An 18,218-nucleotide genomic window follows, 5' to 3' on the forward strand; every position below is an offset into this window, starting at 1 on the left:
GCTGTGTGGCCTGGGGATCAGGATATCCTGCAGCTCCACCCAATTCTCGTTCATAGAAAGTCCCACCACCTGTACCCAGAATAGAGCTGTCTGTCTTTAAACATCTATGTGTACAGAGTTTAAGCTTTGTTTGGTGAAGAGAACAAGATAATGGAGAGAGCTCATGAATGAACATAAAGAATGAGAAAATAATCATTCAGCATAATGCATTATAAAAATACTGTGGCAATTCAGAGCCATTTTCCTTCTAAGAGTGAATTCGTCTGCTACAAACTCAGAAAAACCTAGAGCCATCAGAAACATCCCCACCAAAGATAATGGACAATGTGTGCGAAGAGCTTCCACATGCTGTCACCACTTAAACAGGGAAATGAGCCCATCCTATGTGCTAACAGGAAAAGAAATCATTAAGATTCCTGAATGCAACTTACTCCAATTCAAATGTTAGGGTTGAAAAAGCTCCAAATCATGAGAATAGTCTTTCAGGCCTGGGTTGAAATCTAATAATATTCCAGCTTGGCTGATTCAGTCAAGGAACCATCCCTAGAAAAGCAGGCTCACCATAAACCACGCTAAAGAGACAGCTGTGTCATTAGTTCTTCAATAAGTCACTTTCTTTCACTTCCTAGAATCCCTGGTCTACTACAGTCATGTACTGTTGTTAAGTCTGCCCACTTTTCTCAGTTTTTCTCTTCTTTTTATCTCTTTTCCAAGCATACCTTAACTCTGCCCCACAACTTTTTTCTTAACTCCTTCTCTAAAGCTTCCCCCACCACCACATCGTTATTGTTAGCAATGCATCTACTTCCATGCCAGCAGCTTCAATGGCTTCCCACCTTCCCCTCCAGGCAGTTCACCCAGCCTGCACAGTTCTCTTTTAAACTATAATAAAATTGGCCTTGTGTTTCCACAGGTGCAGTCTCTGAAATTCTTTCATTAATAAGACAAAGAACCCAAAGGGTGACCAATTTCCCCTGTATCACAAATAAATAAGAAATATAAATACTACATGATCAATATTTGAAGAGGAAAAGACCAGTAGATCTCTGTGAGTTGGAGGCCAGCCTAGTCCACATAGGGAGTTCCAGGACAGCAAGGATAGAGTGAGAGCCTGCCTAAATAAATAAATAGGGGCTGGAGATATGGTTCAGTGCTTAAGAGTACTTGTTGCTCTTGCAAAGGACTCAGGTTCAGTTCCCAGGACCCACATGGCATCTCTCACCCATCTGTGATTCCAGTTCCAAAGATGCAGCACCTCTTCTTACTTACCTCTGCAGACAGGAAGCACACACGATGCACAAAAGTACATGTAGGCAAAACACTCATACAAAAAAAAAAAAAAAAGAATAGCAAGTAAATCTAAAGACTAAATAAATAAATAAATAAATAAATAAATAAATAGGTAGTAGTGACATACGCCTTTCACCACCCCAGCACTCGGGAAGCAGAGGCAGGTGGATCTCTCTGAGTTTAAGGCCAGCCTGGTCAGGTCTACTAAGAGAAACCTTTGTTTAAGCCTCCCCGCTCCCTGGCCCCAATCCTGCCAAAAAAGAGAATTAAGAATTAAGTGAAGGATGACCTATCTTTTAGGAGGCTAATGCCTTATCCATTAGGCAACTGAGGCTCTGGATGACCTATCTTTTTAGGAAAAAACTCAATGTAGCAGTTGTAGCTGCTTCGGGAAAGAGACAGAAAGATCACCTGATTCCAGAAATCTGGGCCAGACTATGTCAAACAGTGACATGTCCATGTCTGGGGAAAGAAGGCTGGCAGAGGTGCAGTAACACCAACATTCACTTCTTCCTAATTATACTTTTATAAAAATCCCATAACTCTCACAGAATTTTGTTTGTTTGTTTTTGTTTTTTGTAGTCAACCAAAATTTTTTTTCTAAGGTGACAAGGAATAAGGTGACGAGCACATGTCAGATATTGCCAACAATAGTGGGGGCTTATCTATGTTCCAGAATATAAAATCTATAAAGTTGACACAAAAGGCAAATTTTAAAACATACTCTCTCTTAGGAACTGAGGTCTTCAAAAGCACACAGGTATATCATGGCATGTTGAAAGACACTTTCAGAAAACATCTGAGAAGGCTCTCATCTTGAGCCCTGACTTCTCTCTAGGCTGGATTCAGCAGGACAAAGGCTAGCTCTCTTAAAAGAAGGTCCCCAACTCAGCCATCCATAATCCTCTCACAGGAAGTCTTTTTCAGCCTTGATTTTTAACTTTTGACATTCAAAGACTGTAAATATATATATAAAGTATACTCTGGAGGCAGACTGCCAACATAGAGGTAGAAGAATTTTGGTAACAAATAATTTGGTAACATTAACAAATGGCAAACTGAGCCCTCAACAAAGTGATAGCAAACCCTGGAAAACACAGAAATTTCTAGCAGGAGGGAACAGTCTTAGTGACAAGGTCTCACTTTGTAGCAATAGCTGGGCTGATCATGCTGGCCTCTACCTGCCTCTGCCTCCCCAGTGCTATGTGCTACCATAACTAGTCTCAAATGCTAAGACTGTGTGTGTGTTTGTGTTTGTGTGTATGTGTGGTTTTGTTTTGAGAATTTTATTTTTAGCTAACTAGTGATATAGTTAGAAGTTGTCATAAAATTTTTTTCAAGATTTTATTTTATTTTTACTCAAGTGTATGTTTAAGTGTTATGTACATATCACATGTGTTCCAGATGTCCATGGAAGTCAGAAGATCCTTTAGTGCTAGTTACTAAAAACCGAGCCACCACACCCAGCTTTATTCTTAACTCTAAAAGAGCAGCACATGCTTTTAAACACTGACCCATCTAACCAGCCTCAAATTTTCACTTTTTTGTTGTCACCTCGCACCCCCCTCCCCCAAAATAGGGTCTCACTGTATAGGCCAGGCTGTCCTGGAACTCACTCTGTAGACCAGGCTGGCCTCAAATTCACAGAGATCCACCTGCCTCTGCCTCCCGAGTGCTAGGATTAAAGTCATATGCCACCACTGCCCAGCTTATTTTTAATTTCTAAAAATTTCATTTCATCTAAGTTACTAAATTTTTGACCATGGGATTGCAACATTTGTCCTTTATGTGTGATATATCCCCCCCCCCATCCTTCAATAGGCTCATGTGTGAACATTTCTCCACCAGCTGGTGGTGCTGTTTTGCAAGGTTATGATGACTTTAGCATTCAGGAGGCAGAGGCAGAGGCAACCTGATCTACATAATGAGTTACAAGACAACCAGGGCTACAGAGAGAAACTCTGGTTCAAAAAACAACAACAACAAAGGAAATATATCAAGAGACACACAAAGACTGATAATAGTCTGAATATCAAAAAAAATAAAAACTGAAACTCTAAAAGAAAAGAATTACAAACAAATGCTGGGCGTGGTGGCACACACCTTGAGTCCCAGCACTCAGGAGGCAGAGGATCTCTATGAGTTCAAGGATAGCCTGGTCTACGTAGTGAAATCCTGTCTTAAAATAAACAAACAAAAATAAATAAAACATTTCCTAATTTAAAACTATGACAATATTATCCTACACAAAAACAGTAAGTTGGAGAAAAAAAAAAAAACAAATTCTCAAAACCATTAGAAAATGGCACAGCAGCCCACATCTGCAATCTCAGAACTGGATTCAGGAGTATGAGGCAGTGATAATGCCATGACCTACAGACCAGCATGGGGCACAAAATGACACATGTGTTAGTGTTTAAAACTGAAGCTGTGAGGGCTGGCAAGGCGGCTCGGCAGTTAAGAGCATTAGTTCTTAAAAAGAAGCCGACTGATCCCCAGCACCTACACCAGGGAGCTCACAACAACCTATAGCCCCAGCCCCAGGGTGTCTGACACCCCTCTAACCTCTATAGACAAATACACATAAATAAATAATATTAAAAAATTTGTAACTGAAGCTGAGTTGAGTAAACCTCAAATGCTAAGCCATAGGCTTGAATGTATAAAAGCCTGGACTCAACTCCCAGACCCCTCCCAAAAATCCTAATTTAATGTATTACACCATCAACAAGGGAAATAGGAAAAATATGATTATGCCAATAATTGGGAATATATATGACAGGAGGAGGTGGGGATGGTACAGAAGAGCACTTGCTGCTCTTGCAGAGAGCATCCAGATAGCCTCTTACAACCAACAGTAACTCCGGGTTCATGGGGGCCAGCACATCCTTCTGGTCTCCACAGGCACCAGGTATACACACTTACATGCAGGCAAAATATTCATATACATGAAATAAATCTTTTAAAAAGAAATTAGCCCTTTTAAAAGTGCATGGTTTGAGGGTCAAGAATAGTGTGTCAGCGCCTTTAATCCCAGTATCTGGGAGGCAGGGGTAGCAGATCTCTGAGAGTTTGAGGACGAAGACAGCCTGGTCTACAGAGTGAGGTCCAGGACAGCCAGGGCTACATAAAAGAGAAAGTATCTTTAAAATGGGGGAGGGGTGGCGTAGAAGAACAGGGATAATGTCAGATACCTTTAATCCCAGCACTACAGAGGCAGAGACAGGCAGATCTCTGAGTTTGAAGCTAGCCTCATCTACATAGCAAGTTCCAGGCCACTCAAACCTACATAACAAGACCTTGCCTCAAAGAAAAAGACACTCTGCCACCCCTAAAAAAAAAAAAAGAATATTTTTTCTTTTTTGGTATTTTGAGACAGGGTCTCTCTGTGTAGCCCTGGCTGTCCTGGCACTCACTCTGTAGACCAGGCTGCCTCAAACTCGGGATCTGCCTGCCTCTGCCTCCCAAGTGCTGGGATTAAGGTGTGAACCACCAGCAGCCATCTTGAGATGGGTTTCTTTTAAAAAGCACACACACACACACACATACACACAGACACACACTCCCGCACATGTGCATAAGCAAAAAAAAAAGGATAGCATTGAAAAGAAGAGACTGTCTTTTTTCACGATAAATTCTAAGAATCAACATAAACTCACAGAACTATATGGCTAAAACATCAAATGTTGAAAAATGAGTATAAGGCCCAGTGTCCTTATATATATGTATATATATAAAATATATATATAAAGTCCTTTAGACAAAACTACTTTATTCTTAAAAAGATTTTTTTTTAAACCATCAAAAAGTTTTAAGAACAAAAAAAGTACAAGTTCAGACATATACCAAGAGAGACACTGGGCTTCTCTGAGTGAAATAACACTTCTACTTTATTTTCAGACTTATTATGTTATGTACATCAGTGTTCTGCCTGCATATAAATGGGTGCCTGGCACCTGTGGATCCAGAGGAGGCCTGGATCCCAAGACTAGTTACAGAAGGCTGTGAGCTGCCATGTGGGTGCTGGGAATTGAACCTATGAAAGAGCAACAAGTGCTCTTAACTGCTAAACTAACTCTCCAGCCCCTCAAGAGGCCAGGAGAGGGCACTGGATACTCTGGGACTGGAGTTACAAGTGGTTGTGAGCGACCTGAGGTGGATCCTTTATAAGAGCAGCACTGTCTGAGATAAGCAGCCATCATCCCAGGCCATCCACCCCTCATCTCTTTGAGACAGGGTCTCACTATGTAGCCCTGGATAACCTGGAACTCCCTAGCTATGTAAACCAAGCCTGCCTCTTCCTTCCAAGTGCTGGAATTAAAAGTGTACCAATACCCAAAGCTACATAGAGAAACTCAAACTCAAAAAACAATAAACAAAAAAAAAAAAAAAAAAAAAAAAAAAAACAAACAATCCATCCAGGACTATAGGTTTTGAACCAAAAAAAAAAAAAAAAAAAAAAATCCATATAGTCCATGTTTATGAGCAGGAAGCTTCAGTATTAAAATGTCAGGTGTCCTCAATCTGCACTATAAATTCAACAATGGCAATAAAAATCCTAACAATTTACTAAAAACAAAACAAAAAAACTAATAAATTGGTTATCAAGGTTATCAAGTATATATGGAGGGAAAATAACTCAAAATGGTCCACACAATTCCGATGCATCAGAACACAGATCCACAGTTTAAGACTACCAATAATACTACAATAATCAAGATAGGATAGTATTTGGGAAAGAATAAACAAATCAACAAAATAGAAAACCCAGAAATAAAATCATACACACACACACACACACAAATAGAACTTTCTTTTGACAAAAAAAGCAAAGAAATTCAACTACCGATAAAATGTTATTGGCAGAACCAATGTGTTGATAGACAAAGAAATGAATAGAATAAACGCTTTAAATTTCACAGCGTTGGGGCAGGAGTGATGACTCAGCAGTTGAAAGCTTCTCTTCCAGAGGACCCGGGTTCAATTCCCAACACCTTCACGGAAGCTCACAATTGTCTAGACACACACAGACAAAACACCAGTGCACATAAAATAAAAGTAATTTTTAAAAAGTTTAAAATTTCACAGTAGTAACTCAAGTTGAACGCTTGACCTAAATGTTAAATGTAAAATTCAGAACTCCTAGAAAGTAACAGGAACTGGAGGACGTGAAGTTTTACTGCCTTCTGATGAGACACCCAAAGCAGGACCTACGCGCCAGCACCACCCAGTACAGCGACAGTCCCCGGTGCAAGGCGGGGCCTCCCGCTGCTATGCTCGGCGCACTGCGCAGACGCGGGACTCGGGGGCCGAGGACAGAGGGCCCGGCATCACAAAACACAGGACAGCGCTGCCGGCCCGCCCGAGCCCCGCGGTGAATCGGGCACAGCCGGCAGGGACGGCAGCCCTCGCACGCTCACCATGGCGTGGCTTCCGGAGACGCCGCGATCTCCTCACAGCTGATAGCGACGGGGCAGCACAATACACCTCCCTCGGCCCCGGCGCCAAGCCCACAGTATGGCGGCCGAAAGGAGCCCGCCTATCGCCGCCCATCGGCTCTCCTGATTAGACGGAGCGCTCCCAGATCTTGATTGGCTAGCAAAGCTTGAGCGACAACTGCTTCCAAAGGCCGAGATGTGGAACTCAAAAGGCAACCACAGCTCGCCCTCCTAAGTCAGGCCTCCATTCAACCCCAACTCCCCAGCCCCCAGCCCCACAACCCTAACCCCAACAACCGCAACCCCAACCCTGCTGTCCTGATAGCACTTCCAATACTTCCTCCTGGACACCGAGTCGCCACTATGCACACTAAGCGTTCATTGCAGTAACCCTGCTGCCTCACAAGTAGAAAGACGCCCAGGAACAGGGGTCTTCAGGGGTCAGAACATCTCCCGTTGTTCATCTTTCTCGGGTATACATTACCACAAGTATTTTCATAGCACACTTATGCTCCTGCCAGGCATTGATGGTGGTGCACGCCTTTAATACCAGCACTTGGGAGGCAGAGGCAGGTGGATCTCTATGACTTCGAGGTTAGCCTGGAGCAGTGGAAGAACAAGGATGGATGGGGGTATATCTCTATTTCTGTGATAGACTCTTCTATCGAAAAGCAACTTAGGAAAAGAATTGTTTATTTTTGTTTAAAGTTCCAGAAGATGGGGAAGACATGGTGGAAGGAATGTGAGGCCAATCTGCCTTAGGATTTCTGTTGCTTTGATAAAGCACCAGGGCCGAAAGCAGCTTCTGGGAGGGAAGTGTTCATTTGGCTTACATCTCATATTACTGAGGGAAGCAAGGCAGGAATATGGAGGCAGGAACCACGCAGCAGTGCTGCTCATGCACTAGCTTGATTCCCCTAGTTTGTTCATTTTACTTTGTCACCTAGTGACAACCTGTCCAGTGGTGGCATTGCTCCCCCCCACCCCCGGGCCTGGGAAATCTCACATCTATCATTAAGAAAATGCCCCCACAGGCTTGCCAATAGGCCAATCTTTGTTTGTTTGCTTGTTTGAGACAGGGTTCCTCTGTGTAACTTTGGAGCCTGTCCTAGAACTCACTTTGTAGACCAGGCTGACCTTGAACTCACAAAGATGTCTCTGCTGGAATTAAAGGCATGTGCCACCACTGGCCAAACATTCTAATTTTTAAATTCCCACAGTCTTTAAAAATTCAAACAGTCTAGAAACCAATCTGTTTGGCCCAGGAGTCAAGAGCACTAACTGCTATCCCAGAGGACACAGATTTGATTCTCTGAATCCACATGACAACTCACAACCATCTGTCACTTCTGTTCCAAGGACTCCGAAACCCTCTCTTCTGACTTCTATAGGCACCAGGCACACACATGATGTATAGATGTATACATGTAGGCAAAACAGTAATACACATAAAATAAAAATAAAATTTAAATTTAAAAGTTCAGCTGTGAGGGCTGGAGGGATGGCTCAGCAGTTGGGAGCACTGGCTGCTCTTCAAAAGATCCAGGTTCAGTTCCAAGCACCACATGGCAGCTCACAATTGTTAATTGTTAACTCCAGTTCCCAAGGATCCAACACCCTCATACCAGTATACATAAAAGAAATTTTTAGAACTTTAATTTTTTAAATTAAGCCTCTTTAAAATACCTAATGTCAATATGTAAAATAAGAAAAATAAATTAAAAAAATAAAATAAAATAATACCTATTGTCTCTTTAAAAGATAAAGTCTCTTTAAAATATCCAAGGTCTCATAATTGTGGGCGTCTGTAAAATTAAAAAAAAAAAAAAAGCTTACTTCAAGAGGTAAGACCAGGACACAGTTACAAGCCTAATAAAGTCAAACCAAAATTAAACAATGCAAAAACTCCAATGCTTAATATCTGAAACTCAGTGTTTTGGGCTCCAAAGGGCCTCAGCAACTTATCTGACTCTGCCACACACGGCACATGTTGCTTGCCTCCTAGACTCAGGCCAGCTCTACTCTACACCTGATGCTGTCATTAGTGATTATTTATTCTATGGTAGCTCTAACATGTAGCTGAAGGCTTTTATGTGTCCTACCCAGTCCTGCAGCCACATAAAATAATCACTCAGAGGCTTATTAATTATAATTGTGTGGCTCTATTGCTCAGGCTTATTATTAACTAGCTCTTACAACTTAAGTTAACCCATTTCTACTATTCTATATATCACAATATGGCCGTGGATTACTGATAATAGTGATGTTCATACTTCTTTCTCCTTTGGAAGCTGGATGGCATCTCCCAGACTCTGCCCTTCTTTACCTGTATTTGTTATGGAAAGAAATTTGTATGGTAAAATAAAATTTTGTTCTATGTTCAAAATAGTGTATATAATTTATTTATTGTTTATTTTAAGTATGTGAATGTTTTGACTCCATGTTTGTATTGCACCATATGCATGTCTAGTACCTAAGGAGCCTAGAAGAGGGTGTCAGATTTCCTGTAACTGGAGTTATACATGTTTGTAAGCTGCCACATGGGTTCTGGAAATACACCTGAGTCCTAAGCAAGAGCATCTATAATTCCAGCCCCAGGTGTCTCAATAATCTCTTCTGTTGTGGAATATTAACTGTGCAAAGATGTGTTACATTTGTTTATTGATGCTGCATTTTTTTTAATGATGTAACTAGTGGGGGATGTCCTTCTATACATGTTTCTCTTATTGGTTGATGAATAAAACAGTATTTTATGCATCACCCAAATGGGCGTGGTCAGTGCAACAGGTGAGGGTAGAGTAAATATCTCAATACAGAAAAGCCTGGGGCCAGCCAGCCAGATGTGGAAAAGTAGGATATGCAGAAAGAAAAGGTAAAAAGTCCCAGGCGATGGGGATTGGTGAGTCACACCTTTAATCCCAGCATCAGGAAGGCAGAGGCAGGTGAATTTCTGTGAGTTTGAGGTCTACAGAGTGAGTGCCAGGATAGGCTCCAAAACTACACAGGGGAACCCTGTCTCAAAAAAAAAAAAAAAATCCTGAGGCAAAAAGTAGATAAAGAGAAACAGGTGTTGTGCAATGTTTTGATTGTGTTATTGTGTTCTGACAAATAACGCTTCCCAGTCACTAGCTGACCAAAATTAACCACAGAGGTTTGGATGATTGTAGTCAGGAAAGAGACAGGAAATGGTAAGGCGGGGCTGAAAGAGGATCTGGGCCATTTTGGATGGAGGAATGGTAGAGTTAGGAAGGAGCTGGTGGCTGCTCCCTGCTTCTCTGATCTTTCAGGCTCTTACTCCAATATCTGACTTCCAATTTTTTATTGATAAAGATTAATTAAATTAACACTTTAAACAGATTAATTTAAGCTAAAAGATCTAGCCAGAAATGAGCCTAAGCTAAGCCAATCATTCATAACTAATAATAAGTCTCCATGTTATGATTTGGGAGCTAGTTGGTGGCCCAAAACAAAAAGCCTGGTACACTCTTCTGACTTCCATGGGCACTAGGTATGCACATGGTGCTAAGACATATAAGGAAAAAAAGAAAAAGGAAAGATAAGGAGAAAGCCTGAAGGATTTGGTCAGAGAGATAACTCAAAATATAAGAACTTGATGCAGTCAGTCAAATTTATCCCTGAAAGCTAAATTTGATCCCTGTGACTCACATCTGTAATCCCAGAATCCTACAGAGTGTTGGGATGCAGCAATAGGATAATCACCTGGAAGCTCCTGAACCAGTTAGCCTGGAATATTTAGAGTACAAAAACAAGGGAGATCCTTCCTAAACAAGGTAGAAGGAGAAAACTAGTTCTCTAAGATTGTCCCAACATCCTTACTACCCACATGCACATGGCACAAACACACGTACACAAAATAAATAATATAATTTTAAATCTTTTCTAAAACAGATTTGTTTTTTGTATTTAATGTGTATGAGTATTTTGCTCTCATGTATGTCTGTGCATCACATGTATCCTTAGTACCTGTAGAGGTCAGAGGGGGCATTGGATCCCATGGAACTGGAGTTACAGATGGTTTTGAGTTACTGTGTGGGTGCTGTGAAGTAAAGTCAGGTCCTCTGTGGCAGTAGCAAGAGCTCCTAACTGCTAAGCAATATCTCCAGCTCATAAAACAATATTTTAGGTTAAAAAAGGAGGAAAAGTCCTCCATTACTGGTACCTGCTCCTACTATATAAGAGCTCTTTCTGTCTTTTTTTGTTTCTCTTAAGAGTCTACCCATAATCTTATAATAAATCCCTTTTAATAAATCCCTTTCCTAAACTCAAAAAAGGGGGGAGGAGAACCCTACTGCAGAGTAATAAGAAAAATATTTAACCTTGCATTTTAGGGATGAATACATTACTAGTGTGTGTATTCCACCCCATTCCTTTGAGAGTGGCTCTCTCACTGAATCTGGAGCCAGAAATGCCATCCAGCATCAGTGATCCCACTGGCTCTGCCTCTCACACCACTGGGGTCACATGTGCTTGTTCAGCTGCATCTGGCTTTTCATTATTATATGTTTACTACATTCAAAGTTATTTTGTGGGGAAAGGGATAACTTGCATACTACTGTATGTGTACTGGAATTTAAACTCAGGTTTTCATGCATATGAAGCAAGTGTCACTGTGCTACCACCCCTAGATTTTCTTTCCATTTCCTCACAGAAAAAGCAGTTGTTCAGTAGCTCACCTGTTCTTCAGGAGAGCAGATGCCTTCTATATCCAGAATTGCAATTACAAAATTGATATACAAACATGCTTGGCTCTTTGTGTATTTCCTCTCCTGCCTTTTCTGGGTAAGTTCATTTTCCAGAATCATTTGTTCTCTTGGCCAGTAATGCCGAAATGGAACACTATGTACCTCTCAAAGGCTTCTAAAACTAAGGAGTTAAAGTGTTTAAAGGAGACTCTTTAAGGCTGGAGACAACTCAGCTTCTAAGAGCCTGTTCTGCTCTTGCAGAGGGTCTGAGCTAGGCTCACAGCATGGATGAAGTCACAGCATAGAGCTGTAACTTCAGCTCTGATGGTGGATGCCCTTCTGTATATACATTTCTCTCATTGGTTGATGAATAAAACACTGATTGGTCAGTGGCTAGGAAGAAAGTATAGGTGGAGCTACCAGACAAGAATTCTGGGGAGAGGAGGCAGAGAGAAGAAGCAGAGGGGGACTCCATGTAGAGACCGAGAAGATATGATACCCCAGGTGTTCTCTGGTAAGATAAATCCATGTAGAAATACATAGATTAATAGTTATGAGTTAATAATTAAGAGAGAGCTAGCCAGTAAGAAGCTTGAGCCATCAGCCAAACAGTTTATAAATTATGTAAGCCACTGTGTATTTATTTGGGACTGAAAGGAGCAGGCGCAGGTGGAACAGAACCTCCATCTACACAACTTCAGAGCTGAAACCCCTTTTTGGCCTCAACAGACACCTGCACTTTTGTGCAAATATACACAGACAGATGTACATGCAACACATTTTAAAATGATCCTTTGAAAAAAAAATCTTAAGTAGCACCCAGGTGTGATGACACACACCTTTAATCCCAGCATTCAGAGGCAGAAGCAGGCAAATTTCTTCTGAGTTCAAGGTCAGCCTGGTCTACAGAGTGAGTTCATGGACAACTGTGTCTATATAGTAAGACCCTGTCTCAAAAAAGAAAATAAAATCCAAGAAGCAATGACGTTGACCTAGGACCTCCAACAGAGAAGAATTTTAAATCATCAAGATGTGGACAGGTGTAACACAAAAATTAATAGACCCAGAGTCTATTGGGGTTCAAGCTTCAAGCTGAAGATCAGAAAAGCAAAGCAGCTGTTCACTATCTCTTACTCTATCTCAGAATGAAGTAGGAGCCAGGCTCCACCAAATCTCAAACTGAGGCCTCTCCTCAACGTGGCTGGAGAATACTGAGACTTTAATGTCTTCCTATCCTCAATGTGGCTGGAGGATGAATATCTGATACTGACTACTGAAGACCCTGTTCCTATCTTCTATACCCATCTGGCACTGGGATTAAAAGTGTGTGATCCCAGATGCTAAGATCATCTTTGTGTGAGCTGTTCCTCTTTAGGACTGGATCAATCTTGTGTAGGTCTGGGTGGCCTTGGACTCACAGAGATCTGTCTAACTCTTAATCCTGAGTCCTAGAATTAAAGGTGTGTACCACCTTTAATCCTAGCTTCTGGCTGCTGGAATGAAAGGTGTGTGCCTGGCTTCTAAGGTTTGTGGCTGGCTTTGCTTTCTGAATCCTCAGGCAAGCTTTAATAAATCATAAATAATACATCACCACAGACAGGTCACCTAACATTGTTCCATCATGTTTTCAATGTATGGATTATTGATGTGGATTCAATCCTTTATTTTTATTTATTTGTTTGTTTTTACAGGGTTTCCCCATGTAGCCCTGGCTATCCTGGAACTTGCTCTGCAGACCAGCGTGACATAGAACTCACAGAGACCCACCTGCCTTTGCCTCTTGAGTGCTGAGATTAAACATGTGTGTCATCACTGCCTGGCTTCAACTCTTCAATGTTCAAAATACTTAATCACTTTTATATCAAATGCACCACATCCATGCAGGTGTTCGTGAATGTCTGAGAGTGTGTCAGATTCACTTGAGTTATAGTTACAGGAGGCTGTGAACTGCCTACCCCAAACTGGAAGCTGAATCCAGGTCATCTGCATGAGCAGCATATGCTCTTAACTACTGAGACATCTCTCTTTTCCCTATGTGGCTGTTTGAATGATAATGGCCCCCATAAGTTCAAATGCTCCAATATTTGATCGTCAGTTGGTGGAACTGTTTGGGATGAATTAGGAGAGGTGATCTTGTTGGAGGATGTGTTCTAGTGGAGGGGTGCCTTGAGATTTCAAAAGACTTATGAGATATCCAGTGTTCTCTCTCTGTCTTTTACGTGTGGATCAAGATAGGAGCTCTTGGCTGTTACTCCATCACCATGGACCCTAACTCTGTGAAACCATAGATTCAAATACGTACATTATATTTTAAGTTGCCTGGTCGACAATAGAAAAGTAACTAATACATCCTATTTTAATATTTTGGTTTTTTGTGTTTGTATGTATAAGTTCATGTATATTTCAAAATATGTGTCCACAAATGGATGCGTCCACATGTGTATGGAGATCATAGGACAATCTCAGCTTTCAGAGTTGTAATACACATGAAATAAATCTTATTCTTCAAGGAGACAGGACACCTCATGCCAAGTAGAGGAGTGTCCTGGAATTCCCCCAACAGATGTTTCATTCTCAGACAGCTCAGATGTGATTGCTTGTCTTATTGTCTGCTCCGGGGAGCATGAAACTACCACTATCAGGGAGGCATATGATTATCCACCATAAGGGAAAGGGAGCCATATTGGGATCCCCCTACAGATGTTTTCCCTCACATAAATCAGCCTCATGTGTATGTCTCAGCACCCACTGCAGAGACAATGCACTTATTCCTTCCCATCTTTGCTTCTGTCAGCCCATTTGTGCATTCACATTTACGTGGTGAGACACTATTCTTACAGAGATACAAACCAATATCAACTCACTCTAGAGAAGGAATAAATGAGGTGAATGGAAACACGGAAGTTCAACTTGGTGAATCTCATTTATTGGAGTAAGGTTGCTTAAAAAGACAAAGGACTCAAAAGAAAATGTATCATTGAAAGCCCACCCCCAAATAGGTGATGACTCCAAGTTGCAAACCTGGAGTTCTCTGAATGACATGCAAGCAACTTAACTGATTATATACAGCCTTGGGAAGGAATAAGCCTTGTGTACTTGGTAAGTTTCAGGAACTTCCTCAGACTTTGAATTCTTATGTCCTCAGTCTTAGAGTCAGGCAGTGAGGTGACTCAGCAGGCAAGAGCATTTTCTGCCAAGCCCAAGTACTGGGGATTGATTCCCTGGGACAGGGTAGAGGAAAGAGGTGTTTAGAACTTCCTTAGTATTCTTACCAAGGTTTCCTCCAGTTGTTTCAACAGAGAAAATTGCTATGCAACAGCAGGCTACACAGCCAAGGGTTTCTTTTTGTTAGCTGGTTTATATCACTGAGGCTCAAACCCAAATTTTCAAGAATGCTAGGTAATCATTCTAACACTGAACTAGCCAATACTTTTATTACTTTTTTAAGTTTAGAGAAAGTCTCATTAAATGTCCAGGATGAGTTTGAATTTGTCAATTTGTCATCTTTCTACTTAAGTTTCAATCATACATGGGATGACAGGCATGCTCTACAAAGCAAAGCAATATTGACAAAGAAGAAGAATCTATGTTGTAAATGGGGCAGAAACCCACATGTCTTTTTTTTTTTTTTTTTTAAAGGGTCTCATAATGTAATCCTGGCTGGTTTGGAACTTGCTATAAAGACTCACAGTTTTCAGACTCACAGACATCCCACTTATTCCTCCTGGGTGATGGAAATAAAAGCCTGTGATACCATGATCTGTCCAAATATATTAATTTTATTAGTTTATCAAATATGATGATGATTACAAAGTCTTACTGCATTTATTTTTAATTTTTGTTGGGGGAGTTGTTTGGTTGGTTTGGGTTTGGGTTTTTCAAGACAGGGCTTCTCTGTATGACAGTCCTGGCTGTTCTGGAACTTACTTTGTAGACCAGGCTGGCCTTGAGATCCACCTACCTCTGCCTTCAGAGTGCTGGGATTAAATGTAGATACCACCACTGTCAGGCTATTTTTCCTTTTATTAAGTCTTATCTTTGTGTTCCATAAGGACATGGGGCTAGAGCAATGGTCCCATGGTTAAGAAAGGACTGGAGAGATAGCTCAAAGTTTAAGAGCACTGGCTGCTCTTCCAGATTTCCTGAGTTCAATTCCCAGGAACCACTGCTGCAGATCTGCTGCTCTCTTCTGGCATGCAGGCAGAGCACTGTATACATAACAGATAAACAAACAAACAAAGAAATAAATCTTTTTTTAAAAAAAGGACACTTTTAAGACAAAGCAGGTTTGGTTCGTAGTGCACACATAGTGACTAACACCTACTATATGTAGTTTCAATTACAAAGGATCTGACAGCCCTTCCAGCTTCTGTAGGCACTACATGATCTGATGGACAGATACGCAGAAAAAGAATATGCAAAAATATAATCTACAAAATTTAATTATGCAAGCTAGGCATTGGTGGCACACACCTTTAATCCCAGCACTTGGGAGGCAGCGGCAGGCAGATCTCTGTGACTTTGAGGTCAGCCTGGTCTACAGAGCTAGTTCCAGGATAGGCTCTAAAGAAATATAGAGAAATCTTGTCTCAAAACAAAAAACAAAAATTTTATTATGCAATAAAGAACTGGAAAAAGCTCATAGGACCCTCTATGTAGTAGCCAACACCTGTAATCTCAGTGTAGGAATTGAGGTAAGTGGCCAGTGCCCACCACATAGTGAGTTTGAAGCAAGCTTGGGCTCCATGAGACCTTGCCTCAAAAACAAAACATAATGACTGAAAGTGTTCAAATAAAATAGTGTGGCACAATAGCATGGCTCAGGGTGTAAAGGCACTTGCCATCAATCCTAATGACCCATCTAATAGAATGAGAGAAATGATTACAGTGAGCTATCTGACTTCCAAATGTGTGACACACACAAAAATAAATAAAATACATTTTAGAAATATTTTCTCACATATACTAGTTATTGCATAATTAGCAATATTTGAAATTCCTATTATGGGTGCTAGAGAAGGGGTTCAGTGGTTCAGAATGCCTGCTACTCTTTCAGAAGACCAGAGTTTGGTTCCCAGAACCCAACTATGGCAATTAACAACTAACTGTAAGGCCAACTCCAGTGTTCAGACACTCTCTTAGGACCCCCTGTGGGAGCTACACACACACACACACACACACACAGAGAGAGAGAGAGAGAGAGAGAGAGAGAGAGAGAGAGATAACAAATACATATCCAGAACCTCCCAGTTCCAGCCTCAGGGTCCAGTTTGGATGCTCACAGCTCAAGTGGGTAGAGCTGACTAAAAGGGTCTACCCGCGGAGGGCTTTGGACCCTCAGGCCCATCTCAGGAAAGGTGACCCCCCTCAAGTCACTCATGAGAAGCAGTCTTGATGCAAAAGCATGAGGTCTTTTATATTCCAGTGCACTGGGGTCCACAGCCATACCCCACGTGGGGTAGAGGACTGGGAAACCAGGGTACAGGGTTCAGACAGCTTTTATAGGGTTGCAACAAAGCCCTCGCATCACAAACCAATCATCTCATAGCATCCAGTGCGGACCAATCAATTTGAACTATCCAAGCCCACACTTAGTCCAGGAAGTCTGCTTTCACTAGGGCTTCTGGGTAGTGTGGCAAGGCTCATTTCCTGTGTTCATTCACTTACAGGTGTTGTCGTAAACCGCCCTGTTGTAAACAGTCAAGAATGACCTTTTGCCTACTCACTGCTAGGGGGCAGAGTCTAGGGAAAATTAGGCTAAATTTTTCCATCCTTACAGTGGATAGAGCTGACTAAAAGGGTCTGAGGGTGAAGGAAACAAATGATCTCAAACATATATCTTTCTCATGGTTCTTTACTCAAAAAAAAAAAAAAAAAAAAAAAAAGTTGTTCTCTTCAAAGTTCTTGATCCCACAAGGTTTCCAGTTTACATACCCACACAGACACAATTAGCAATTGTCTGGCAATACCAAGGACAGGGGGCATGCATCCCTCAGGGTCAAGAAAACAGATAAATCTGTGCCTTAAGTCTCCAAGGGGATTTAACTTGTAAAACGTCTGGCATAGAGGGTAAGGGGCTAAGTTTTCTAAGAAGGGAGAAGGGGTATTATTAGTACAGAAAACTACAGTTGTGTGGTTAGTTAAGCTAGAAGTTTGTAGTTGATAAATGTAGAGAGGAAAGGAAGAGACACTAGCTCTGTGCTTTCTATGCACTGGCTTTTGCTTTTGAGGCTGTGGGAACACAGCTTTGTGCATTTGGTTCACATTAGCATTTTCATAATTGTTAGCTGATTAAAGGGGACTTCTCAGTGCTATCTAGTATAAGATCCAGAGGCTGCTGCTTCTAGCCTGAAGGTAAGCAGTGGGGGCATTCTTATGCTGTAAGAATGGAAAAATACAGCCTAACTCTCCAATGACCCCAGGAAGCTAGAAGTTTAAACCTTAAATTCCAGACCCTGCCCTCAGGTAGTAAATAAACTAAAGGTCACATTCTTTGCTATGAGTATGTGATCTTTGTTGCAGGAACCCGCAGGAATGCAAAGGGGGGGGGAACTATAGGAAACTGGTTGGTCTATAAAGCGGGCTTTGATGGTTTAAATTCATTGGTCTGCACCATGGGGGCTCTGGATGCTATGAGATGATTGGTTTAAAATGCGCAGGCTTTGTTGTAATCCTATAAAAGCTGAAAGACAAAAAAGGTGAAGTTAATGAAAGACTAACGTGGAAACCAGTATCTGTTCCTTGGAATTTGCTAACTTCTTCTCACAAGGCCCTGAGATAACAGAAT

At 41.4% G+C, this 18,218-nt stretch overlaps 1 protein-coding gene across 1 annotated transcript in view; it reads right to left on the reverse strand.

Annotated features, from left to right (window-relative positions):
* LOC127217163 (zinc finger protein 709) overlaps nucleotides 1–6,768 on the reverse strand; it is a 14,738-nt gene extending 7,970 nt beyond the window's left edge. Inside the window, exon 1 of the mRNA XM_051178033.1 lies at nucleotides 6,711–6,768. Within this exon, the coding sequence (XP_051033990.1) occupies nucleotides 6,711–6,713 (3 nt within the window). The 5' untranslated portion in view covers nucleotides 6,714–6,768. The remainder of the gene's footprint in view (nucleotides 1–6,710) is intronic.
* Between the last annotated feature and the right edge of the window lie 11,450 nt (nucleotides 6,769–18,218).

Source organism: Phodopus roborovskii, unplaced genomic scaffold (assembly GCF_943737965.1).
Source record: "Phodopus roborovskii unplaced genomic scaffold, PHOROB, whole genome shotgun sequence".
In the NCBI taxonomy this organism is placed as follows: Eukaryota; Metazoa; Chordata; class Mammalia; order Rodentia; family Cricetidae; genus Phodopus; species Phodopus roborovskii.